The 27,732-nt window shown below is 38.4% G+C and overlaps 1 protein-coding gene across 4 annotated transcripts in view; it reads right to left on the reverse strand.

Annotated features, from left to right (window-relative positions):
* The window catches only part of LOC119784144 (kelch-like protein 29), a 259,595-nt gene that overhangs the window by 123,133 nt on the left and 108,730 nt on the right, over positions 1-27,732 (reverse strand). For 3 of the 4 annotated variants that reach the window (XM_038286066.1, XM_038286065.1, XM_038286068.1), the window contains exons 4-8: positions 27,384-27,522; positions 27,179-27,268; positions 20,525-20,721; positions 15,884-15,996; positions 9,196-9,342 (exon numbers count right to left, since the gene is read on the reverse strand). In XM_038286066.1, coding sequence (XP_038141994.1) covers positions 9,196-9,342; positions 15,884-15,996; positions 20,525-20,721; positions 27,179-27,268; positions 27,384-27,522 — 686 coding nt within the window. The remainder of the gene's footprint in view (positions 1-9,195; positions 9,343-15,883; positions 15,997-20,524; positions 20,722-27,178; positions 27,269-27,383; positions 27,523-27,732) is intronic. The other variant, XM_038286067.1, reaches the window with a different exon arrangement.

The following is a 27,732-nucleotide window of genomic DNA, read 5'->3' on the forward strand; positions in this document are numbered from 1 at the left end:
CATCAGGACTGAGAGTGCTTGAGGACATCAAAGGACACAGATGAGAACGGACATCCGGAGTTTACTGCCCTGCATCCATCGGATCAGCTCTTATTGAATATGGGGGTTGTACATGGGCTCATAGACAATGCTTTCCTGTGTGAATGTTTAGGCTTCTCACATGTATACAATGACATCCTAACAGTTCTGTGTTAATCCCCATGTGGCTTTATGCTCCAAGGAGAGCAGCAAACACTATACACAGAATCGATCCCTCCTGCCTTGTTCCGTCTCTTTGTAGTCATCACTCAGACAGCGGTGTGAATCGCCTTCATGTTGGTTCACTCTACCTAAGCTCCCATCTGCCCCTATACATTTCAAAAGTCTGTAACTAAACGTCTCGATATTAAAAGGAGGATTTTAAACATTCTAGAAAAATGAATAAAGAGGTTATCTGTATTTTTTTATAACCATGAATTTCTGAAAAATCATAAAATATGATTGTGCTGAAGTTGTTGTGCTCAATTCGGTAGTCTGCGTAAGCCATATTTCCCTTTTTTTGGCACCTTGACAAAATTAAGCAAGTCTGGTGTCTAAATCTAAAGACCGACATATGAATCCTGGAGAAGAATATCCAACATTAAGCGTTATTAAATGTACAGCCATCTTCTTTTCTTATTTTTAAATCCTCAGAAGAACCACAGGTGCTGTTATTTGATATTAAAACAAATTAGGTTAAAAGTAATTCAATTTCCAGAAATTCTGATTACAACTAAGTTTAAGATAATGAAAAAAGATATAAAGTCTGGAGACTCAATTTTCTCTTTACTTAATCCCTCTCAAGCTTTAGAAATGATAAGAAATTCTTCCTGACTATTAGGAGCACCTAGAAAGCCCTGTAGGTGGATGATCATTGAGACACAACCCTGATCTTGTCCAGAATCAAATTAAAACACTCCTACAGGGGCTCAAAATTATCTTAAGTTTTTATTTTGAAGTTAAAGCCTAAAAGGAGAAATCACTAAATTAAAAGCCATGCTTGAGATGGCGGGGTCATTGTTGGCTCTGATGCTAAATGGATCGTGAAACAGTGAGGGAAACTCAGTTCATATCGACGCTCAGCCTCAAAGCGTTTCCCTCCCTTTAATAATTTTATACACTAACTACTTAATGATAGCATCATTTGTTCTGGGAAAATGATTTTTTTCTTCTTCTGTTTAATGAGTGCCGGTGGGGAAAGAAAGTTTCTATATTACCAGTTGATTGGTGACAAAAAAAAAAAAATCCTTCCAAATAATCAGCAGCACTGTTTCAGGACTAATACCTTCAACTGCATTCGCTTAGCATGGAAACCGCAAATGTCAGCTAGTACTGTTGTTATTTCTGATGAGTGGACAGCAGGTCCATTTTAATGGCAAGGCTGGCCTTTTTTTTATCATGGAAATGCACCATTAACTGTCCTTCGGAGCTGTTACATTAGTTGGCCACTTTCCAAAGAGCCAATTAATCAGCCGCTTTTGTCAAGCTGAGTCACCTGGCAAGATAGGATCCTTTCTGAAATATGTTGAAGTGGGGTGTAATGGAGGTCCTATTCAAGGATTTGGCAGAGCCATGTTACTTATAATAAGAGAGACGTGTCTGTGGTGGTCTCACAAAAGCCTGTGAGAAAGAAAGAATAAAAAGGCTCTGTCAGCAACTTCATAAATTGCATGACACAGCTTATTGAACTTCCTGGTTATTTTTGTAGAGCCACCTTGTTGAACCCGAAACAAGAACATATGTAAAAGTGTAAATTAACAACGCCGCGAGCTTGTCTCCTGCACCCCCAATGAGCTATGTGTCCATTTAAAACCGAAGAAATAAACAAACAAAATGGTCTATTTTATGTTGCATGCCTTGTAAAGCTATATTATAGGCCTTGTACATTATTTTGCTGATTAGACAAATGCAAGTATTATCCCTGCTGCCTAGCTTTTACAATGATGTTCCCAGTGAAAAAGAAACTATAAACAAGAGTGTTGGCAAGAGAAAGCTACACAGAGCAGCTGACACAATAACCATTAAACTTTATAACGTAAAAGCAAAATAATAAATGAACGAACAACGAAGGTAACTTTCTTTTTGCGTTTTGTCTGAACCAGATGAGGTGGAACCTAAATAATCAATTACGTGTTATTTCTTCTTATAAAGACAAAGTAAACTTGATAACCGCAACCTAGCAGTTTAACGTCAGGATAACAAAATACAGACATGATTTAATTTCTTTGTATAAATTAAGAGTTTAAGTCTGAATGTGTCGAGCTAAACATAGTTTAGAAAGGGTAAAGCTGTTTTGCATGAACTTTGGGACAAAGGTTTGTTGCCGTCACACAAAAACACATAATGAGGTGTTGACAATACCAGTGTTGCTTAATAACATGATTAGTAAAGAGTTGATGTAATTACTTTTAACAAATTCTAACATTACTAAAACTTGATCAATAACTGACTTTTCATAAGCACACGCTCTAAGCGCTGTGCAGAGAGAAGTCTTTCAGTGCAGAAGCTGATACCTGATGCTGATTGGCTGAGGGGACGTATTGAGGTAGGTTATTCAGCATGTAGGGATTGTTCGTACAGACTGATAGGAAAGACATGAGACGATGATGGAGTGATGCATAGGTTACGCTGTAAACACTCTAGAAAATCAAAGAATAAAAGACTGATTTGCTCATCATAAGACTTTATCCACATCTGCTACTAGCTACTCTGATCTAATGACAGACCTCACAACATTAACATCACTGACTTAGTTTATCAATACATAGCTATTGTCTTCTTTAGTTTTTACTGAATTCACCTGCATGTTATAGCCTATGTTTATTTTTCACAGGCACACACTCAAAGTCAGTCTTCCTATTTTTTTTTTTTTTTTGCAATTTTTTAAAATTATCTGGTTTCATTTTATCTTAAATTCTTTTTCATTTTTGTTAAATTGCTTGAAAAACATTAACTTCAAGCATTACTGCTATTTTTTTGCCAACTGAAGCCTGTTTACATTAACATATAACAAATTCTGAAACAGTTTGCTTTTTTGTTTCATTATTAATATTAAATAGCACCTACAAAAACATATTGGAGTTGAGTGTTTTGGCTGCCTTGTCCCACCTCACACACTGAGAAGGTGAACATTAGCAGACATTGTTTTCCGAAATATGAAGATTTTTATAAACAGATGTATTATTTAACTTAGCAATTATTAATAAAGAGAATTTATCTAATGTTCCATTGAAAGAAAGGTTTTAGTTTATAAAAACAACTCTATAGTTACTTGGCCTAGTAACTATGAGGGGCGTTCAATAAGTAATGGCCCTGACCCACTTCCAGATGTTTGATGGAGCTGAAATTTTGCATGCAATGTTGTTTAAATCTCTTTAGATTAAGTAGCAAATTACAGCTCTGAACTATTTGTGGTTTCCAACTTACAGGTGTTTGAACTGAGTAAAGTCTGAAATGGAGCCTGTTGAGTGTCGAGCAGTGATTTGTTTTTTCTATTGGAAAGGACTCACACCACGGGAGACTTTTGATGAAATTAAAGTAGCTTATGGTGATGATGCTCGTTATATGACCTTGCAAAATGTTTTACAAGGTTATATTATGGGACATAATCAAATTTGATCAAAAGTCTTCCACTGTGTGCGTCCTTTCAAATGCAAACTCAGACTTGACTCAGTTTTAACACCAGTAAATCCCAAACCACAATTAGTTCAGAGCTGTAATTTGCTATTTATTCTATAGAGATTTAAAATAATTCATATGCAAAATTTTAGCTCGATCAAACATCTGGAAGTGGGCCAGAAGCATTACTTATTGAGCACCCCTCATACTTTGACTGAGGAGTAATAGCGTAACAAGCTCAGTTACTTTTTTGAAGCAGTAACTAGTAACTACAATTAGTTTCTTTTTTAAGTTACATACCCAGTACCGTCAATGCTTGGACTGTCATTGTTCTGTCAGTAAAGTGGGATGAATGATAATAGTAATGTGGGAAAGGTAATAGTGAGGAATTTGAGTCCAGTCAAATTGATTAATTGAGGGAACAGGCCTTTTTGGCAACAACACAATGTTAGGCGTGTGGTCATAATGTTATTTCAAAAATGTCTAATTATAGAAAGGCATCAATCTTCTCATCAAAGCTAATACGAAATAAGTCTAGTTCTCACTAGAAATACAGAGAGGTTGTTTCAGTTGATTTGACCAACACTTGTTTTGGGTTTATTTACTGCACATACTCCTGGGCTGAGAGGGTTATATCACTTTTTAAAAGCTTTAGCAGCTTTTTTTTTTATCATTTACACTCTCAGCCGTCCCAACACTCCCAGGATGATACACGTTTAGTGATATACACATAAAAAAGACAGGACTCGACTTCAATTCAGACGTTTCGTGTCTCATAGCAAAAGCATTTCTAACGCCCAAATGCTTTCTGTGTCTCTAAGCAATGTCCGGGCCCCATTTCCCAGTGCCATCGGTTGTTAGTGACAGCATAGTGGAAAGGGAAAATTGCATATTATTTACCCAGCCTCTTCAATATGCCACTTTTCCACTCTGTAGCCTACAGCTTACAACTCGTGGCACACGCACAGACCCACAAATCTACAATGCCACATGAGGCGCATGCTCTACTGAATGCAAACAGTTCTCTCAAGGCTTAAGGCTTCCTGCCCTTTGCTATTTTTTTTTTTTTACACACAGCAGTTCAGTGACATTCTGCCCTGACACATCATTAAAAAATGTCACAGGTTCTGGGGGAATGATTTCCGCCATGCTCTGGCTCCAAATGGGCAGGAGGGAACGAAGCAAGGAAGTAAAGGAATGACGAACTGGAGTTGGACCAAGCATACAGAGTCAGGCTTTTTTTTATGTACCATATGAGCAGGAGATTTGAGCTTGACAGAAAGCTTAATCACATTACTGCTTTCTGTGTGCCATGACTGCATGCAGAGGGCCAAACCATCAGGAATCAGATCAGAACACAGGTTCACACAGTTTGCTATTTCACACCATATCTTTTCTCAGCCCACCCCTCAATCTTTTCTACCCTTCTGCCTCACTCTGCTGCTTTTTTCTGAGTCTTCTTCCACCATTCGTTTTCTTTCTGAAGGTGGGTTGACCCTGGTGTCTCATTTCAGGAACCGGTGTGGTGGGTTGCTCAGCAAGCGGGGAAACTTCTTCTGCTTCATCCGACTAACTCGCGTGTGCACCTTTCCAATCAAGTGTGAGATTAAATGAGTCCAGTTAACTAAACTGAGTGAAGTTTACGGGGATTTAACCTTAAAAGGCTGTTGATGTTTTAAAGTTCAGGTACTTTGCAAATCTGTTCATGTTTCACCATAGAACTTTGTGTAAAAAGCTCTTCCACAACATTGTTACTTCCAGAGTTTAATAGAAGTCATATCCGGCTAAGAAAAATATCTGGTATCTTTGCCTTTTAAATATACTCATATAACTTTATAACTTTAAAAAACATCAACAACCTGTAATGTACAGTATAAGACCAGTTCAGATCATTACAAACATTTGAAGTTGAAGGAAGAACAGACTAATCTTTAAAACCTTTCAAAAGAAGAATTTTTTTTTTTTTTGCATTGATGCTATGCCAGCCTGGGTCAATACTAGATCCACTTTTTGCTGTAATTACAGCTGTGAGTCTTTTGAGGTGCAGTACATCAGTGCAGATTTACAGTTATACACACTGAAGGTTTTCTTAAAAAGATAAATAAATAAAGCTCAGCCAGACTGCAAGGAGAGCATCTGAGAACATAAAATTTTCAGTCCAGTTCCTCAATTGGATTTATGTCTGGACCTCTTGGACACATCAATAGCCCATAAACTTAACCAGTTTTACCAAATCCCAGGACCATTATGGTTAACATGTTTTCATTTTTAATGAATCAAAATGAAAATTAATAAACTAGTAAGTTCAAGTTATTTGCAAAACATGCAATTAAAATATGCAAAGAAAGTAAACTAGGTATTTGAATCTGCTCTATTAGATCAAAGTCTCATCTAAAAGTAGTAGGAATCCAAGGATTGCTAGGAATAAATGCATTCATATTGATTTTATTCTCACAAGCTGCACAAAAGCAATGATTTTTTAAGATGATAAAGAATTTTACAAGCAAAGAATCTCTGAAAATCACATAATCATTCTGGATAATGATTGACAATTACAGATATTTAGTTTGTGGTTGTACAGCGACAAAACACGGAGAAATTAACAGCTGTGAGAATTCATTGTAAGTTATCCCCCACTACCTAACACTTTCTAATCTCACCATTATTAATAGAGAACCACATATCAAAGGATAAATGCAAGAGGTTTAATCCAAAAGGTGAGAAATTGTAATATCGCTTGTGCTCTGAGTAATGTAATACTGATTGCTAAGGTCTGGACTGCCAATGATTAAGCTCCTATGAGCCAGTACCCCCACTAGCTGCTTGATGAGAAGACATTACTTTTAGGGAATGAATCTTGCTATGATGGACCAGGGTAATTTGTCTGATATAACATCAACTACATTTTAAAACAGCAATGAAATACTTTAAAATCATCACTATGAAATTCATGGAGTCATAAATACCTCACAACCTTAAGAGCTCTTTTTTTTCCCCCAGCTGGATAGATGTATCATCAGAGCAGGAGTCCATTTGCCATCTCGTAAATGCAGCTGCAGCTTCGTCTCTCACCTTGATACTCATTGATTGCACGTTGGTTAAAACTTGACCTGCTGTACCTTCCTGTCAATACTCATCTGTATGATATAACCTTTTGATCATGATTAATAGCCTAAAGAAAAAGAATACACCTTACGGATAAAAAGAGTGCAGACATGTTTGGTTAAAGAAAGCCTAATGGTTTCTTTAAACAAAGCAAACAAAGGAAGAATAACCAAAAGTGATGCAAGTTTGGAGGGCAGGGTACTTCTGAGATTACAAACAACTGCTGTGTTAGGCTACATCTTTAGAACAAAGCTGATGACCACTATGAGGAGAGAACCAGGAGTTACCTGTCTGGTCTTTCATGCTGTGTGCCTCTCAGAAAAGACAGGTCTACTGTACATAAGACCTGTTCTACATACCTACAGGGTCTGAGCTGTCAATGTTTAGCCAGTAACATCTAGAGGCTTTTGCATCATGTTACAGATACAGTGTGAAAACGGAGCCGTTTTCCCCCTCTGTTCCCAAAGTATAACCGCCGTCTATCACACACAGCGTCGCATCCTTCACTACATTTCCCAGCATGCACCACAGACCGGCCGTCATGGCGGCGGCCGATCCAAACATTTCACCCGGAAATTTACACTAGTTCTGAAATTACAACGTCACCTTTCATTTAACATTTTTCTTACTCACCAGCATAGCGAACTCTGAAAGTATCCACTGCGTCAGCGTCAGTATACATTCCGTAGTCGGCAATAAAACTTCCCAGTCAAATTACACTTTCTCTTCTCTTAGTCCGTCAGAATACTGGTCCGTGTGGAAACACGTACCGCATCGGAGCCAATCTCTTATTCATTGTCCCAGGGCATTGGAAAAGACTACTATGGTGCCGGGGGGCGGGGCGTGTTTCGGTGCTCTGTGGGGCTGGGGCGCTTCGGTCGGCGCCGTGGGGGGGGGGCTGGTGTTCGGTGCCCGGCCCTACTTCGGGGTGGCCGGCGGGGCCCGCGGCTCCCCGGGGCGCCGGCATGGCGGTGGCTGGGGGGCTTCTTCGTGGCTGTCTCTCCTCCTGCCTTGGTGGGGTCTGATTTCCGGGGCTGGCCCCGCTTTGGTGCCTTCGCTTCTGGGGTCCCCTTGGGCGCTTGGGGCTTTGGGTCTCCCGGCGCTGGACTCAGTGCTCTGGGGGGTGTGCCTCTCCGGCTCTCCACAACCACTATTGAGCATTTTTTCTATGGTTAAACTTTACATGTTCAAGTTCACCCTCACAAACAACTACAGGTGCTAGGCTTCAGGTACTTGGAGATTCACTTCCAAACAGAAACCCCACATTCATATCTTCAGGTAACACAGAGTACATGTCAGACTTAATAATATTACTTTAGCGATAGTTTCAAGGTGTTTGCTTTATTGTATATCTCGTACCATGTCTTTTGGTTGTGCTGTTCTTTTTTTTTTTTTTTTTTTTTTTTCCATCTCATTACAGGTGTTGAAGCAGACTGAAAATGTTTTGTCATTGTCTCCTTCCTATCTCCTCTTTCTTTCATCTTTTGTCCTGTTTTCTTTTCTTTTTCCTTCTTCTTCTTCTGTTTTTCTGCTCTACTTACATTGCAGTGTCCATATGAACTGTAAAACTCCCTGCATAATTATAATAAAGCAATTTATATACATGAAACAAGTGGAGCAGTATGGCAATTGCGATACCGCTACACTTGTGAAAGTAAAATCTGTTGGGCTCCTTTTGGCATCAAGACAATTATTCTTATTGCCACCTTGCCAGACAGGACACTGTTAAAAAAAAAAAAAAAAAAAAAAAAAAAAAAAAAAAAAAAAAAAAAAAAAAAAAAAAAAAAAATAAATAAATAAAAAAAAAAGGAAAAGACTATTAGGGGGCAGGGGTGTTAAGTGGGATTTCAGTGTGTGTGATAATTGTTTGCATGATAATAAGTAGGTGAAATGGTAATGTTTGTATGGTTAAATTATTTCATAAATATGTATGTTTTTGTATGAATGATGATATTGTCTGTATTAATTTTTCTATAATGTTAACTGTGGTTTATTTGGGATTTGCCTTCCTGTTCAGTTGGGCTGTCCCAATTGGCTAATTATTGGTGGGTCTATTTAACGGGCATACTCACAATGTCTTGAGAGGGCTGCTTGGAGAAACTGCTTTGGAAGGTCTGCTTTAAAAATAACTATATTTAATGTCAGCTTGCTGTGAAGCTGTCAGTTTTTTGTATTGCCTGCAATGGCCGGTTTTGTTTTCTTTATTTGAAAGTATTTTGTTTGTTTTTTTTTTTTTTTGTCTTCACCATCGCCAGTAAATAAATTGCTACACGCTTTTTAACTGGAATTTTGTCGTCCGCTGGTTCTTACCATTTAATTTTTTTTGCAAGTCATCTGTTTACTCCTCCTCTGACGTGAGACGGGAGCTGGCGAGCCGTTTTTCTCACATACAGTATGTGTTCAGTGTAAAATAAATAAATAAAACAGGAGGGAAAGCTTGTGTTTTTGTATTACCTGAACTCTTGAAGGGGGGTCTTGTTTGATCCACTTGATGACAGTCTCATAGACCAGCTCCTCTGCCTTTGTGTTCAGGCTGTCGTTGGACAGATATGCCACCAAGTCCTCTTTGGACACGCTTAAAATCTCCTCCTGACCTGCCACCTGAAACATGTTTAAAAGTAAAAGTTTTGTCAACATATTCAAGTCTTTGAAACCAGGTTTTAATTAAATACCATCCTGAGCACAGTTTTTTATTATAAGACGTCAAGGATCTGGTCTGATGTTCAAACATTCACCGTTCTGAAGAGTAAACTCTAAACATTCATAGGAAAAACTTCCTCATTCACCTCCAACTTGAGCAGTGTTACCCCCTATTATTGTTATGCCCTAAAAATGATCATCCCTGGCATTTTATGTAAAACAACAATTCATTCTTATTGCAATTCATGTTACGCATCAAACAGTAGGGCCAAGATTTGGTGAAAGTGGTGATCCGGTGGTTAGAGAAGGATGTTCTTCCTGTCTGACTCATCTGATCTTAAGAAATACAGAATAAGGATTTTACAGCATAATCAATCCAAAAAGACTGGATCCCTATCACTGATGGATGACACAGGTCTCTCCGTCATGCCACATTGCCGTGGCAACACTGTGAATTACTGCACAGAATAGAACTGTGTCTTTATGTGACTGAGAGCAAAACACATGGATGACAAAGTCTGAGTGAAGTCGGGTACAGACCCAATGCCCCTCAGACACTTCACAACAGCACACTGCTCTCTTAGCGACCGAGGCTAAAGAAGAGTTTCAAGCTGTTCAAGTCAACTCATCACAGATAGAGCTATAATGGAACAATGTGATTTAGAAGAGATTTGAATACCGTGAAAGAGGCAAGACATTTCTTTTTTACAAGTGATGTGAAAAAAAGAGTAAGACAGTTTCTTTCCCAGCAATTGTTTTGGTGATCTTGAAGTTTGTGCTTACTGTAAAACCCCGTCTGAACAGAGCCTAATCTTGTGTCCAACATTGGTCGTCTGACTGGTCTAAAATTCTCTGAGGGCATAGCAATTCAAAAAGGTGTTGTCATCCCTTCTTCTCCGCTGGCCCAGATATTCCAGGAGCTTTGTGTTCAATTTTTCCTTAAAGCATGAATAGTTGGGATTGAAAATCTGGTACTTGTTCTCTCTACTTCAATTAAACCCTTTTCTCAGCTCTTGCAGGGTACATACAGGCTTTTACAACCTGTAGAGGTGTAACACTGAAAACACAACCCAAAAGACGAACAGATGTAATTGCACTGACTTAAAGTTGTAGTGGAGGATGTTCTTTTTCCAGGTGGATCATCAAAATAAGTGGTCCTCCTAATTGTCAATCATTCAGGTGTTTATGTACATGCTCGCCCACAGTTAGCCATCTTTGTTCTGCAAATGCGCACTTTCAGGCGATTACGTGTGGTTAACTATGGTTTCAGACACTCAATGAAGCTCAGCTTTCTAAACACAGTTCTTTGAAAATGGCAGAGGTTTGTAAGAGAAAAAGTGTCTACGAAGTGTAAGAGAAGAAAAGAAAGGCCTCAGAGGAGGCAGATTTATCCCCGAATGCTTTTTGTGAAGAGCTCTCCTCGCAAAGAGATGCAGGATTTGCTGTCACAGCGACCCGCTGTCGCTACCTGACAGTGGCAACTAATAATAAAGATGGTGCAGGCACCGTGCAGTGGAAGAGGAGTTATGTGACCAACAGGAAGCGAAAAGTAGTCATCATCTGTCCAAACGGTCAGTTAACTGAGTTTGCCACCATATATTTTCCGCTCTATATAGTTATTAAGGGATTTAGGGGTTAGGTTGACCGTTCGGGCACAGTAAGCTTGTATCAGCTATGAGAACAGCAACTTTTAAATAGAGCGTGCATGAGTAGAAATGGGCCTGTGCATGCTCTCACACGCAAGGACGGGTCTTTTCAAAAATTCGCAAAAATCCTCCACTATACCTTTAAGGGTGCTGAATACAGCATTTACCAATATGTTTGGTCAAAATGTAAGAAAGGAACAATTTCCTTCAACTTCAGAATTATGTATCATATAAAGTTCAAATGAATGCAGTAAAGCTTGTCTGTGTGGTGCTTAAAAATGCAATAAGGTATGAATACTTTTGTCCTGTACTTTGTGAAACATTCAAAACAGCATTGTTAAAGGTTCGCAAAAACAAAGACAAATGAGCAGGAACTTGGATGTTTTACATGACCATTTCATCTGATTTTACCAGATTTTTTATCTTTGGGATTTTCTTTCATGGAAAAGGCTTTCTCTAAGAATTACATTATTTCCCTGATATTCAAAGATTGCTATGAGATGTGAATCAAAAAAATATTGACAGGCAAAAGCTGTCTTTAAAAAAACTGGCATATTTAAAGCAGTAAGCATCCTACATTATTATGCCGTGATGTGAAAGATAAAAATGTGTCATTCATACATTTAAAGCAAGCAACCAAGTCAAAGACAAGTGCACAAATGCAGTCAATACATAGCGATTTCACATACAGTAGATCTCTTTATAACCACTGGCAGGCACATCGACCTACTGCTGTCTCCCCTGGCTGGAAGCCTCACAGCACAGCTAATATATAATGTATAACTTTTTTCATGTTTGAAGAAATACAGGCTGGTGGTTTTCCCCCTGTGTGCAGCTTTTATATTAGGCTAAGCTAACTGTCTCCAGGTTGGTAGCCTCATATTTAATTGACAGACAGGGGTATTGACCCTCACACCTCCTGTAACTCAGTGCAAAAAGGAAAAAGAAACTTATGAGGTGAGGCGCCTTCTGAAAGCACAAACGTGGTTTGGTGTAAGTCAGCCTTATCTGTTGAAGCTATTTTCAAGGATTACTGAAACTAGTTTTTCAGCATCACTCTAAAACCAGCCTTACAGATTTCTATCAATGTGACCTTTGCAGCAGAAGACATCTGTCAAAACTATATCTACATGTTTTTCCATAAGTGTCAGTTTGTTGTTCAGATAAAGCATCTTGGGGTCACTTTGACTAAAAATACGCAAACAATCTCACACACGTCTGAGACTCAGGTCTGAGACAATTCTGCTTTCAACAGTCTGATTTATGTCCTCTATCAACTATTAATAATCTGTGAATATATAATTCCACCTGACATTTAATTACAGTTCTCTACCAAACATAAACTCTACCCTTTGAAAGCTGCGCAAGATAAGAATAAAACATGAATTAAGAGAGTACAATGGCGTACTGTCCATCATCGGCATGGTGACCTGACCTCAGCTAATAGACTAATGCATCCAAATCATTTTCTTCCAGTTTTAAAGCTGCTTTAAAATTGTTTTTAGATTACATGAAGATGTTACATCACATACAAATAGAAACAGATATAAAACTTGTTATAGCTACTATTTTGTAGAACTTCTAATCAGAAGAGTGTAAATTTAAAGCTTAAGTGTGTAATTTTCAACGACATCTAACGTCCAGACTGCAGACCGCAGCAACATGAACATCTCCCCCCCACCGCTTCTCCCCCCCAACAGTACGGCGAGCGTTACGGCACAAAATGTCTTCCACGACGTCCGCATCACCTACCTTCTCAAGTGATGAGGTTTGTTTACATAGATAATTTTAATACTGCCATCTATTGTTCAGTACCGTCTCAGTTCATCTCGCTCAACTTGCCGTAGTTACTTTCGAGCGTAATGGGTGATCTCACAATCGCTAGTTTATTGGCTCTGCGCTGCCGTAGCGCAAAGATGTCTGCCTCCATGGCTGCGAGACCCGCTCCTATGTAATTATAAATAACGAATTCTAAGGCAACGCAAATATTAAGGTTAAGAGGCTGAGCTCATAGGTGATGATAAATAACATAATTATGTATAATATATTACATTTCTGACTGTATATCCCTGTAATTATTACACACTGTAGCTTTAAAGAATGTAAGGCTGACAAATCGTAGATTAAACCTCTTTTATATACTTTAGTTCCTTAAAAAGAGTTTTCTTAGGATATTTTCAAATGTTGTAATCTCACAGCCACCTTACTCAATGCATCTAAATTAGGATTTTACACAGCAGACTACCAGAAAGTTACACATAATTATCTACAACCCAAGTATCTCAATCTCGCTTTTATCGGATGAGTTTAAGCGTCTACAAACAGGAACCAATACACACAAATATAGGATTTAAGTTTGGACTTTGACTAGGCTGCTCTAACACCTAAACATGTATTATTCAAAACCATTCTATTGCATGTTTCCTCCAGTTCTGCTGTAAACATCCAGCAGTATTACATCTTTTGCAGCTTCTAACCAGTTTTTCTTGTATTTAGCTCCTTCTGTTTCTGACCAGCTTTCCTGCCCCAACAAAAAAAAAAGTTTCTTCGAAGAATAATTCTGCCATTGGACCGTAGGTCACCTCAGCGGATGGTAGTCCCATCCACTATAGTGACCTTTAATTACAAATTTCCAAGCTTTATGTAAGAGTACACGATCGCTGTGCTCATACATCATTTGACATATATTTTAAATAGAACTCAAGTAGAACAGTTGGTTTCCCACCACCCTTTTATAAAGCCAGATTAGGAGATTGTCATACTGATAGCTGTATCAGATGATGATTTGAACAGTGCAAAAACTTATGATGGTCGCTCAGACACAATTGCAAAAAAATGCAATGAATGTTTTCTATTATGCAATTAAGCATAAAGCTCAATAGCAATTAATGATTTTACACGCAGCAGTGAATGTGGACAAAACCTTTAAGGCAAAACCTGCTGAATAATCCATTCACTTCTATGCAGCCCTAATCTCCTATGAAAAACAATTCACTTAAAACCTTACAAATGGTTAGCTGTCTATTTCAACACAACCAAAGGTTAAGATTATGTGTATTTTATTCTTGCAAAGGCAAGGTCAGAGAAGCAGCATGCTTTCAAACGCTGCTGTGTATTTTCTGATTCCATGCTCTGATGCTCTCATTATCATTTCTAAGTAATTTAGGATGATTTTCCTCTCATTCAAGGTACAAAACAACTGAGAAGTCTTTGAATTCTTCTGTTTTTCAGTAGGTATCTGTCTGCATCTTTACCAGTAATTTATTTAAAAGCAGCTTTGAACACACATCTGGTCAGAGGTTCATATATACTCATTACCATTACAACAGTTTGGGGTTTTACAAGCGCATGTAAACATTTCTTTTTCAGAATTTAATGATTATATGGCATACATTTTAAAGGAATATAAATTGATTTTCTCTAATACATTTTTTGCACTGGATAGTATGAGTACACCTTGCTTCAAACTTGGTCAAATGGTGTTTAGCAAGTCAAACCCTGACAGCATATATTTTTTTATCCATTCTGTAATAATCCAGCAAGGTTATTTGTCCAGTCTGTTGGGTAGGATTATTGGAGAACATTTAAAGAGCCGGCTTCCTTGCATATGATCCGGTTTTACACATAGTCCATACATTTTACACAGGAATGACCTTACAGTTTTAAAAAGGTTACTACAGCATATTAATGCTAACCAGCATCATTATTCTCCTACATAGCTTTAGAGTCCCCTGCTTTGGTTTACAACAAACATTCTTTAAATAAGCAAAATATATTATTGTTTGATAATCATTTATAAACTGCACCCTCTCCACTTTAAAAAGGTGCACATGCACAACCCTGTACCCGCTCCCAAGAAGAAACGCCTATTGAATGTTAATAGCGAACTCAGTTAACTGACCGTTCGGACAGGTGATCACTGCTTTTTGCTCTGGTGGTCACATAACTCCTCCTCCACTGCCTGCCCCATCTTTGTTATGTGCCATAATGTTTGCAAGGAGAGCTCTCCTCGCAGAGCATTCCGGGATATATCTGCCTCTTGTGAGGATTTTCTTTTCTTCTCATACACTTTGTAGACACTTTTTCTCTTACGACCCTCAGCCGTTTTCAAAGAAAAAAGGTGAGCTTCATTGACTGTCTGAAACCGTAGCTCACCACAGATATATGCGTAAAAGTGCGGCATGTGAAGAAAAAGATAGCTAACGGGACGAGCACATAGGACGGCCTTATGTGAACATATCACCAGAATGACTGATAATTAGGAGGACCACTTATTAAGATGATCCACTCGGAAATAAAAGATTGTCCTCTATACCTTTAAGACCTGAACTTAGCCTTTATTTTTAAGTTGACTTCCCCATTCATGATGGACTTACCCTTACCCTAACATCAGTGGGCTTAATACTGTAATAGATGATCCTTTTGCCTTTCATAAATAACTTGGATGCAGTTTGAGAAATTAATCAAATATTATTAAACCATCTGTTAATCATTAATAAATGGTATCTTTACCATTTATAAATGATAGATTTGATGGTTATTGTACAGTGTAACCCCAGCTGTTTGACAATAAGAAGTGTGCAGTTTATTTGTAAGTGGCTCAGGAATGATCTTATTGAAATAACTGAATGAGAGCAAAAAAAATAAAAAAATAAAAAAACATCTTAGTTTTAAAATAGTAGAGCCACACAGAGGATAGAGAAGATACATTTTTTTCACATTAAAAATACCAGAACAGTCAAAAACATGCTCATGTATAACAATGTGTATCTCCAAATTATACTTTGCTATCGTTATTTTATATTATTTCTTTATAGGTGCAAAGTTGATGACGGAGCTGATTGAGCTCTACTCACCTCAGGGAAGTTCTGAAGAGCAAACGCTTTGGCCATGTTATGGAGCTCAGTGCAACTCATGGCTTCAGCCATGGCTAGAACTCCCAGACAGTTAGCAGCAGTCAACTGTTTCTCTGGAGTCAATAAAGAAGGTCGGAAAGACAAGGAGGAAGGGACAAAAAAGAGAGGAGGGGGGGAGAAACAACAAAGAAACAAAAGACAAAGGCTGATTGATTAAGACAGGGGGGACAAAGCACATTTCAAACATCCATAAAGAGATGTAAGAAGCAACAATAACAGACAAAGCAGCTCCAGGTAGCACACTCTCAGAGCCTACTGGGCTTTGTATCTGCCTGACACCAAGGGAGAACAACTATAATAACTCAAAACAGCTTTGGGGACAAACAACTGGGGGAATCGATCGTTCACAGCCCAGGCATGAGGTGGAGGATATCAGGTAGCAGGATGTGGGATTAGTTGGGGTGCTTTAAAGAAGTCCTGTCAGATCTCGGGATCTGCCATGTGCACACACACATAAGCACAAAACCACCCTGATGGCCAGGCCAGCGGGAACAAGGCTTAAGCCACGTTCTGTGATCTTGCGTACCGGCGAAGCATTTAAAGCGACGTCAACAAATAACAATACCGTTTTATCACAAAAGATGTCCCTGAAGGAAGACGTGGGTAAACACCAGGCAGGTAAAGGTTTAGAAAAATAGTTTGCTTGCTGCTGGAAGAGGGTTGATTAAATAATGATCATCAAAGGAAACACCAGGATGTTTATCACTGAAGACAGAGTCTGACAGTCTTTTCTAAACAAATAGCCAACAAAGGTCAGTAAATCTTTGGCAAATCCCAAGTGAACAAAGTCAAAGGAAATGGCAAATTAAAGCAGTGCTGATGCCTGATCTGAGCCTAAATCGAGCCTAGACAAAGCATATCTGAAAATATTTCTCTAAGAAATGACTTATTTTATCATGGCTGCTCACATCCTCAAAATGTTCTCTTTAACTTGGTTTCCTTGATGTAAACAGGATCAAAGCCCAGTTTGTAGAAAGTAAAAAAAAAGTTATTAATACTGCAAAGCTGCAAAGTATTCATAGAATTTAACCATTTTACATTCAGTCATGTTGCAAACAGGAATCATAATGTATTTTATTAGAATTTATTATGATAGGCTAGCACAAAATAGCCCATAGATATGATGTGGAGGAGAGGAATACATAATTTTTTTTAAGTTAAAAAAAATTAGTGAGTAGTATTTTAATTTATTCCCAACATGTCCATACATGTACATACAGTGGTTTCTCTCTACCAACTTTTTACATCTAGAGCTTAAAATTATTCCCATTTTCCTACTAAATATTTTAAGCTTGGTCCTATTCAACCGGGAGAGTCTGTGAACATCAATTGTATGTCTCCCAATTATTCTCTAACAGATGTAGGTCTGGACTTTGACTAGGACATAGTAATAAATGAATATCCTTTGATCTAAACTATGAGGGTCCAACTCTATTTATCAGGATTTTTTTTGTAGGTTTTGTAGGTTATAGGTTTGAATATGTTCCTACCACAGCACAAATCAAATAGAATGAGATACAGTTTAATGAGGTTCCATCCGATTCAGAAAAGAACAAATAAATTCAGCAAACAGGCCTTAGAAAGTGACTTTGCTTCGTACCCGAACACCCCCTCTGCATGCTTGCTTTTATTATACGGAACTTGGAAAAAAAAGCTTGTAAGATTTTGTTTATGAAAAACAACATTAAAAAACTTTCTTTTGCTGCATACCTTGGTATAGTAGATATGCAGTTGGACTGAGTCCTTTTATTAGATGTTTAAAGCTGCTTTAAACCCTTCCATTACTTTATCCCTGACCTGTCTGATGTTTTCCTTGGTCTTCATCGGGCTGTTTTTTCACTAGCATTCTCTTATGAATATCTATTGCCTTCACAGAATGCAATTATTAAAATTTTCACTGAGGTGGATTTCTTAATAGGTAACATCTGAGGAACTGGATTTTATTAATTGGCATCAGAGTAATAGAGGCTGAATACAAAGAAGCATCATACTTTTTTGTTGTCGTCAATATGGTTTAAAAAACATTTCATTTTTACACTTTGTATCTGTCAATCACATTAAACTCTAAGAAATACACAGAGTGCTGTGACTCTAACAAGATAAAGAGTAAAATAGTTCAAAGCATATAAATACCTCTGCAATGCAATGTCACAGGGATTGAGTCTATCTGGAGGCATTGCTGATCTCACCATCAAAAAGATAATCCCTCAGACTTTAGGACTTCAAATAGAGCAGGAAAGACACCAAACACTCTGACTTACTTTTGTTTCTTTGACTATGAGGATGGATAAATAAAGGTCAAAGTTGTACACTGGAAATAGGTTGAGGAAATGTTTGCCATTTATCCTAGATGTATTTGTTACAAACCTCAATAATTCTTGACGCAGTATCAATTCCTCTTTGCTCAAGGACATGCGCTTGTGCCTGTATTTCTCTCGTTCTAATGTGCTAAAATGTCATGAATCTTGTCGAGGAAGAATGGATTGACGTCTCGCTGGCAATGAAGGTTACAAATGTGTTCTTCCATCTTTTTTTTTCCCCTTCCCAAATTGAGAAAAACAAATCAATATCATGTGCTTCCAGTTCTCCTTTACATTTTTCTATGCTGCTGACCTTTTTGCCAACATGCCCTTCCCTTGTGTTACAGATACCTCAAAAGAATCTCTTAAATGAAATGCAAAAGTTGACATTTGCAGCTTTTTGGTTGCCTGACCCACAGACTTTTGCAACATGCCATTTGCCTTTCATATGACCCCTCAGGACTTCTGAAACCACTCCTCTTGTGTGCTCCACTTTCTGTACCTTTTGCGGGTATAAATCTGTTTGGCTATTTTTCAACTCCATCATTGTCTAGGCCAGAAGATTTGACATTTAAGTGACAATTGTTCCCTGACCTTTTTAGAAATCTGTGCTCGTGCTCCGTCCTGTCCACTGGGACAAAATCAGAGGCACCATGCCCAGCTGAGAGAAATATCAAGTTGAATTCTAACAGGGTTCTAAGCTGTGGAAACACAAAGGAGTGTGTTGTTAAAAACCAGGAAAAAAGGTTAGTTCTAGCCCAGAAGTCTGTGAGGTTATGCATCGTAGAAAAGCTTGTCTTTATATACAATGTCTTGCAAAAAACAAATACATATCCTTTAAAAGTTTCTTTACATTTTGCCACATCATAGCCCCAATGTTTCATGTGATGGACCAAAAAATGTTACATGTATGCAAGTGAAAGAATACAAGGTCTCAAATAATTTAGCCATTTGACAAAGTATTGAAAACTGTGGCTTGCAGTGTTTTAAAGTATAACTAACCACCAGGGAATTTTGAAAATGAGCAATGCCAAGAAATACTGTGGCACTGTAAAATGTGGGAGAGGGTTAAGCAGGGATGTGATTGTTATGCTGACTAATAGGCACAAAAAAAAACTCAGCTGAAAAAATGCTATCAATCAATGCTCATAATTCTTACAGTTTACGTCACGTTACAATCTGTTCAAAGGTAAATTAAATGCACTATTATGTATTAGGTGGTGTGACGTAGAAATTTTCCAAAATGAACAAATCCCTGCAGTAAGCATGTTTTACCCAAAGACGGCAGCACAAAAATGTTACTTTATGCATAGTGACATTAAAAAAGTGCATTTACAGTATTACAGTTTGTCTGCAAAACAAAAAAAATTAATTGGGGTTTAGTAAATCTTTAGGCCCATTAATCAATATACTGTAGAAACACCTTTTCCTGGAATTAGAGCTGTAAGTCTTGATGGGGTGGGGCCATAACTTATTTCTCCATATTTGGACTGAAACTTATTTCTAATCTTTTTAGCCAAATAGCTCAATCTTAGTAAGATTTTATCGAAAGTGTCTCTGAACATCAGCTTTCATGTCTTTTTATTTTTATTTATGGTCTTAATAGGTGAGACTATGCCTCAGTTCTAAGCCTTGTGTGACCTCGTAAAATATTTTCATTGAAGGATTCTCAAATATGTAGCTGCACTGAGTGTCAAAGTTATAGGAGAGAGGGATTCCCATAGCAGTATACTGCCACCACTGAGCAGTACCATATGTTTATTGTGTTCAAGATAATCTGCGATAATAACTTTTAGCTAAACGTCACTTTTGATCTTCTTTAATTGGATTAATTTCTTTTATTCACAATTTTATTCAGAATTGTTTCATAAAAGCCTGATTTTTTGGAGTGCACAATGATTATTTTTGCTAAATATTTCATACCTGACCTTTCTTTTTTGTTCTTGTACTCCTCAACTCTTTTTACTCACTGATACTTTGAACCCTTTTCAGAACATCTGAATGTATAAAAACAGTTAGAACGACAGAAGTCACGTTTTTGCACTGGATTCATTTATTTTTTTTTTTTTAGATTACAAGGTTAGAAAAACGTACCACACTTTTTAGTTTTAGGAAAAACAAAAATAGCTTCCACATCAGATATATGCACCATTTCTTGTATAAATGTAAAATATAATACAGTAGTTTCTGGTTGTGCGATATCAACTTTAATTAAATATAAGGTTGAATTTTTTTCAAGGTACTGCATTAAATAGAATAAAAGTGCTTCCAAATGTCTTACCAAGGAAGGAGACACAGACTTTGCAGAAGGTGTTGAACTGAAACTTGTTGGCAGCCTCCAGTAGTGTCTTGGCGTTAGCTGAGTCAATAACCAGCGATCCTGTGTAGACAAACTCGAGCAGGAGCTCCAGCACATCGGCGCCGATGTTGCTCATGTTGAGCTCCAGCATCTCCCCACTCTTCGTCTCCCCTGACGACCTGATCAACCAATCACGGTGGAGAAAGGCAAGTTCAGGGAGGCGTTCTTAGGAACAGCAATAAAGACCAAACCAAAAAAAGCAAACAAAGAAAGGAAGACAGGGATACAAAGACAAGTATGCAACACACAGCTAAAACGAGAGTTGGGAGGAAAATAAGAAAATTGTTACACAACCATCTAACAACAGAAAGAGGAAAAGGGACACACACAGAACTGTGGATGGGTTCTACTTCTCTATGGGGTAGCAGATTTACAACTATAGCACTGCATCTGAAACAAAATGTTTTCTCTGAACAAAGATTAGGCAAAAAATAATGTTATTGTTTTTGAAAGAAAGCATGCAGTTTATGGCTGGTTTCATGTATGCATGAATCTTATGCATAGGCAAGCATACATGACAAGATAACAGAGAGAATGGAGAGATGAACTTGTGACAATGTTAAGAGCCTGTTGCATGAGCCTGCTCTGCTGTGCTGGATATCAAAGCTGCATATCCACTCCTACTGGAATGACGTAAGAGGTGCCAGGGAGTGCTTGGATGCACAAATTGAATAGAATATGATATCCCTTCGTAATGCAGAGCCCAATATGTGCAGAGGAGGGGTGGAGGGATGCTTTCAGAACTGGGCCAGGTTGTGACTTTACCCAGATCAAATGGCAGAGATTAGTTATCATGCAGGATCTCCTTGGGGAGGTATGAGAGCATTAAATAACACCTTACCACCCATGTTTAATGTCCCATGTGAAACAATAATCCACTCAAGGGCAAAATAAATGGAATCAAAGCGCCGCAGACTGCATGCCCCCTCTACTATGTCTCGCTCCCTGCGGATACGGACATCAGCAATACAAAAAGTAGCCTACATTAAGATGGATGGAGGCTGTTTGCTCCTGCCAGTCATGCAGGCACGATTATTGTGATGATTATGTCTGCCTGTGCCACTGTGTGCATTTGCAGGTGACTGTTTCCCTCTTATTTCGAAGGAATAAGTTAGAAGTAGTGTCAGAATTTGGTGAGACAAAGACAGCAAAAAAAGGAACAACATGACACAGATGGAATGGTTGGAGTGAAAGCTAGAGATGAGAAGCAGAGGAGAGCTGATGCGGTTGATGACAAGGAAGCAAAAAGGAAAGGGAAGCAGGGCGAGACGGTCCTTCCACAGGGAGCCAGCAGCCATCCTTCTGAGGGAAAGTTTAGGTGTGTTCCATGACTGTACCCTGGTCTTTTAAATAAGAGATAGCCCAGCCCACCCCGGAAAAACACGCCATCACACCTCAACAGAGCCATTGTGCCTGCTGCAATAATCATCAGTAGCCTGTGGTGTATGAACTGAGGCATTAGTTGTCATTTATGAGGTGCACTCAGGAAGTGCGAAAGGAGAAAGTCATCCAAAATAAAATGAAAGACAACTGCATTTGTCTCTGGATGGACATTAGCTGAAAAAACCAAAGAGGTTACAGTTTTTCCTCCTGCAAAGCAAAAAGCCACATAGCGTTATTGCCCTTTTTCCTTTCAAAACCCTGCATTGGGGGCAGGTAGCAAGACAGAAAAAAAAGCGAAGGGGAGTGTTCGTCAGGGTTAAAGTGATGGAGGGAGGAGGGAAGAAGAAAAGGTAGGAAGAGGAGAGGGGAGCTAAAAATAAGAAAGAAGAGCATGCTCATCATCTTGGTCAATTAGTGCAATGGGGACCGGCTCAAGTGGCAGTTTGTTTTGTCTAAGCACTTATGTTATGGAAATTACTTTTCCGGAGCTCTCCAAAAGAGGTGGATATTTATGCTGCTTTTGATTGCAGTCTCGAATTTAAATACTGAAGAGGGAGGCGGTGAGGACAGGAGAGATAGAGGAGGGATAGATAGGGTGAGCTCGGAGGAAGATTGGCACACTCAGGCAGAGAAATCCGCTTGTGAGAAACGCACCACTTATTCAAGAAAATTTTTTTAGAAAAACCTGCAAGACTGTCAACATTACAAACACACCCACGGACTACCTTATTCATCTCTGAGCCTAAAAAAAGCTAGTTTACAGGGAATGCTTCTAGCTGGCTCTAACAAGACCATTATTCAAGGGAAGAACGTGCACTACCAAGATATGCTAAAATAGAGGATTGCAAATACTAAAAATGGCTTGCATTTAAATTATGCCACAACATATATCAAATATGACCTGTATTAATGAATGTAACAAAAGCTTTATCAATGCTGGGAGTAATTTGTCTTTTATAATGGTTTTTTTACTCTGTGAAAATGAGATTGGAACTACAGTCAGTTGCTTTTAAATTGTGCAGAAACAAGCCCAGTGTGTTGGGCAAAAGAAAAAGGGGGTGACAGGTGGGGAGCTAAAAAGTTTCAACATTCATTCAAGTGGAACAACACTGAAAGCTTAATGGAAAAACCTCAACTCTGAAGTAAATATAAATCAGTATTTATCATCAGTAATTATGTAATATTCTGGTAAATATTAAAATTAAATTAAATTAGGAAACTCTATTCATTTAATGTCATCTCAATTAGATCATCTTTTTTACTCCTTTCATTATCTGTGGTTTTTAGTATATCATCCAGGGAGGCTCCATAATCTACTTTATCAGCAGCAAGTAAAACCATATGCTAACAATTATAGTTTTCTTAAATAAAAAATATCAGTTATTCCAGCAGTGAAATAATCTGCACAGTAATATGACGGGACAAGACTGAAGCCACTTTCTAACAGAATTGTCGTCCCCACTGAATATGAAAAACACTGATGCAAAACCTCAGCAAGTTCTAGTAAATTTTTATAGGGCTTCTTATATATTATTCTAAAACATTTCTTTACTGTTCCAAGTTTAAATTAATATTAGCTTGCCATTTGTGGTCTTTAAGGCTTTTTTCACCCTTAGTTCAACTACTTCCAAGTTTGCAGTGTCTACAGTACTTTTCTGATATGTCTCTAATGAACACCAAACATTATAATTTCTTATACTTTATGACACTGGCCAATGACACTGGAAAATAAAGAAAAACAAATCCTCATATTATACCAAACCAGAAAAACCCCAAACCTAACCTCTGGCATTCATTAGCATAATAAGGTTGAATCTACCCTTTTCTCTCTGTTTATATATTTATAAAATACAAATTCTCTCCTTTAAACAGCTCAGCAAGCTGCATAAAGCTCTGGATACCACTGCTGTTTTCCATCACATTCAGGTAAACAAATTCTAACTCAGTTGTTGGGGTGTTCTGCTTGTTTTAAAGTAAAAAGTGCTACATAAAAAGAGTTTCATTGAAAATATCGATTATCTCGACCCCTTTCCTTTAACTGAATCCACAAAAACACAACTTTAATAATATTAAACAAACCTTTAAAATCAAAGTACTTTGGGCTCACTTGATTCTGCAACAAGTTAATGTACAACTAGATTTGGCATTGTAGGAAACTGGGGCCTATAAATATTAGTGGGAACAGAGTTGTGGTAAATGAGTATTTCCCCCAACCTGGAATGTGCAGCAGAGGACTGAACAAAGCGGATAGGATGATCGTATTCACACAAGGCTGACAATGTAATGGGCATTAAAACAGCTCCCTACTCATATCATGGTCATAACTCTGTCTGACTACCAAGCATACAGAAATCATGGGTCGACAGAGATGGAAAAATGGTTGGGAGGGGTGGTGGTGGAAAAAAAGCACATGTCAGGACTACTTAAAGATCCTGGAGCCTTTTACATTACTGTGGTGTGGCGATGCAGTAGCCATAAATTAAACGCCTGCAAGCACTAATAATGGAAAATCCCAAGGGCTAAAATGGAATTACAAGCAATGATCTGTCTCCTACTTTAAATGTTGGACCTTTTAGAGATAAGGTAACTGGTTTAAAGGATGGGAAAAGGTGCTAGTGTCTCTATATTTAGGAATGCATCCTTGGTAAGTTATGTTGGTTAGTGTAAACTCTAGGGACCACCCCACTGGAATAATCTAGATCTACCTTTATTATTTCAATTTTCCATTTTAAATGGCAGTGAAGCCTGCAATCAGTTTTGCATAGGCTGTTATATCTCATAGAAGTTGCTGGTTTGTGTGTGTGTGGGTAGACCACAAAAATAAATGTGATGTGTTCTCCCTTATTTTGCAGAATAACACCTCTTCTGCTCTGACTAATACAGCCCACTTAAATTTCACATTAGTAGCCTATCATTTTGTTTCCACAAAGAAAAGCATGAACACTATAAGACACCTTAACAAACGTCCTGTTGATTACTATGAACAAATACTTCCAATCCTAAGCAGATACTGGACACTCTCGTAACACTTTGGTGTTTTATGAGCTGACACGGGCTACGACTGGCAATAAATGCTCTCTGAACCAGCTGGGAGGGGGAGGACGGAATACAGAGCATATACGAAGATGAAAGCCTCTCTTCGTATTTCTGTTATTTGACCTCATAAAGATGTGGACAGTAGCGAGCCACGTGTAGCATCAGCATAATTCCAGCCGGGCACAAAAAGTGACCTGAGCAGCACATGGGAGGTTGTAACTCAGAGACAGACAAGCCTTTGGCCGTCTTTGCTCTTCTTTGACCGAGGTTGTTGTGAGTATTTCAGTTATGGCTAAAAAAAGCCTGGTTTTTCCTTTGTGAAAGTGTAAGCTAGGAGTCAGTCAGTGTGCTGCCTTCCCATTGTACAATTTTATTCATTTTAAAATACTGCAGATGCACTGGCTTTGGGGGGAATTATACATTATTCAGCTTAATCTGCCTTTAGTTTAAAATAATAATGTATTTTTTACAGCGTCTGCTGACTGAGCGAGAGCAAAATATTTGGTTGCTAACAGGAAGGCTGAACTACAGTAAGTGCCTAAAAGTAGTTCCAGTTTTCTCCAGCTTTTTGATAATCACATTTATCTTTGTTATTTTCTTTATTTAAATTCAAGAGTAAAACATAAATAAGAGAAATAATAAAATCTGATTGTTTTCCTTATCTTATCTTTTGTATTACTGTTGTTAAAAATCAGCAGGCCAATGGGTAAAATAAGAACCAATTATACTTTGGACACAGAATGGGTCAGAGTGGGTCTTAACACAATTCTTAGAAACTGATTGATGTGCAGAAAATTTTCCAGCATTAATTGGACATTTGGCAGTAAGAGGTCAAATGACAGTTATGAATAAATGTTACCTAACAAAAAGTTTTATTTATATTAACTTGTTAAGATTTTTTTTTTTGAAGAAACAAGGGGAACCAGACAATAGAAGAGTCAACGGGTATGAAGATTAGCATGGTGCAATTCCTTCTGCTCCTTTGGGACCTTTTTTCTGTGATGAGACCCTGTCTTTGCACATAAATGATTGGGCTTTCTCTCAGAAAAGAGTTGCAGTCAAGACAGCCTGATGGACAGGTTCACGAGCACAGGGGCCTCAATTTTATCAAAAATCACTTCAAGTGTCTAAGGAAATAGATGTGCTATAGTCAAGGTCAAAGGAAGAGTCTCCGTCTGTGTTTTATTCATGGTTCGAGCAGCTGTCATTGAGATGAGCAGTCCTTTAAAGGACGTGGCTCCACAGCTTTTTCCACCTCTGTTCAGGCTCCCCCCCCCCGCCCATCCCTTCCCTGTTCAGGAGGAACAAGTGTATCTGTGGCGAGCCAGGAGGCCGTCACAGCTGATAAGCAGCACTCTGTCCTCTGATGAGCTCAACGTCGGGGTACTGTGACTGCGAGGCAAAGTGGCATAGTTCCCTACGGCAATCCTGCTATCACTAGGATGTACATCTTTTTGCTTTCCTTTGTCCTCGCAAAGCACTTCCCTCCTACACAATCACACTAAATAAACATAAAAGTGACAAAACAAGTTTGGGTCCAATCAAGCCGAAAGCACCTGCAGGGATTTAAAGTAAAGTTGACGACATTAGGGATTTATTGTATTGCCTCGGTGAAAAATGTAAAGAAGAAAAAAAGACACACAGTCACAGTCATGTATGACTAGCACACATGTAGCTAAATCCACAAAGCTGCAACTAAAGACAAAAGGATATGGAGCACAAAGGACAAAATACTTGGGGAATCCTTGAATTAAAATCATATGAATACTTGGGTGAATGGTTGTGAGAACCTGTGAAAGCTGTGGTTCTGTTTTGTCCTTTCTAATGCTTCTGAAATTTCTTAAACTCTCTTACCCAGATATATTAGCATATGAAAAGACTGGTAATCAAAGAAAAACTGAGAGCAACAAACAAAATATAGAAGCTATGGTGACAGAAAAAAAAACCTGCTTGTGGAGGACAGTGTGGCGTTTGCAAATTACCACCTAATGTGTGCAATGTATGATTCTTTTGTTTTGGCCCTTAGGTGAGTTTAAAAACGGAGAAGAAAAAAAAAAAAACACATCCCCAGTCATGGAATATTTTCACTGCTCATTAAAATGGAAATGTGGTTAAAATCGCCCTACATGGGGAGGAAAGATAATGACGAATGTTGACCTTTTTCTCCAGTTTGGGATACATTCATTTGAGTGGGTGGAGGAAGGAATGGCTGCTGGCCCTGTGCTAGGAACCAACGTCTTCACACACCTGCAAGAGAGAGAGGGGAAGGGAAAGAAAGCGACACAAATGCGCCCTATGAAAAGAACAGGCTGGATCAAGAGCTGGTGGCGGAGCGGAAGGGGGGATGGGGGGTGGGGCAAACCTTTTCACCAGGTCCTTGAAATACAAGCTGCAGGAAGCTAGAACATTTTGGTGGACTTCAAACTCTTTGCCTTCAACAATAATTTTCAGGTCTGTAAACTCTTTCGTTCTGCGCTGTTGGTTCAACTCCTTCAACATCTCTGTAGACGAAGAAAAAGAAACAAACAGTGCCACAGTGAGGTAAAGAATTGCACTATTGTTCATACATACATGCATAGACAAAGATAAGTGCATGAAGAGCATGGCACGAAAAACAAAGGTGCAGACTGCAGAACACATTTCTGACCAGGTTTAGCTTAGTAACAGCAGATAATGCATATGTTCAGATTGTGTCAAGAATTTCGAACAGA

Source organism: Cyprinodon tularosa, unplaced genomic scaffold (assembly GCF_016077235.1).
Source record: "Cyprinodon tularosa strain WSP-4 unplaced genomic scaffold, ASM1607723v1 ctg22, whole genome shotgun sequence".
Lineage (NCBI taxonomy): Eukaryota > Metazoa > Chordata > Actinopteri > Cyprinodontiformes > Cyprinodontidae > Cyprinodon > Cyprinodon tularosa.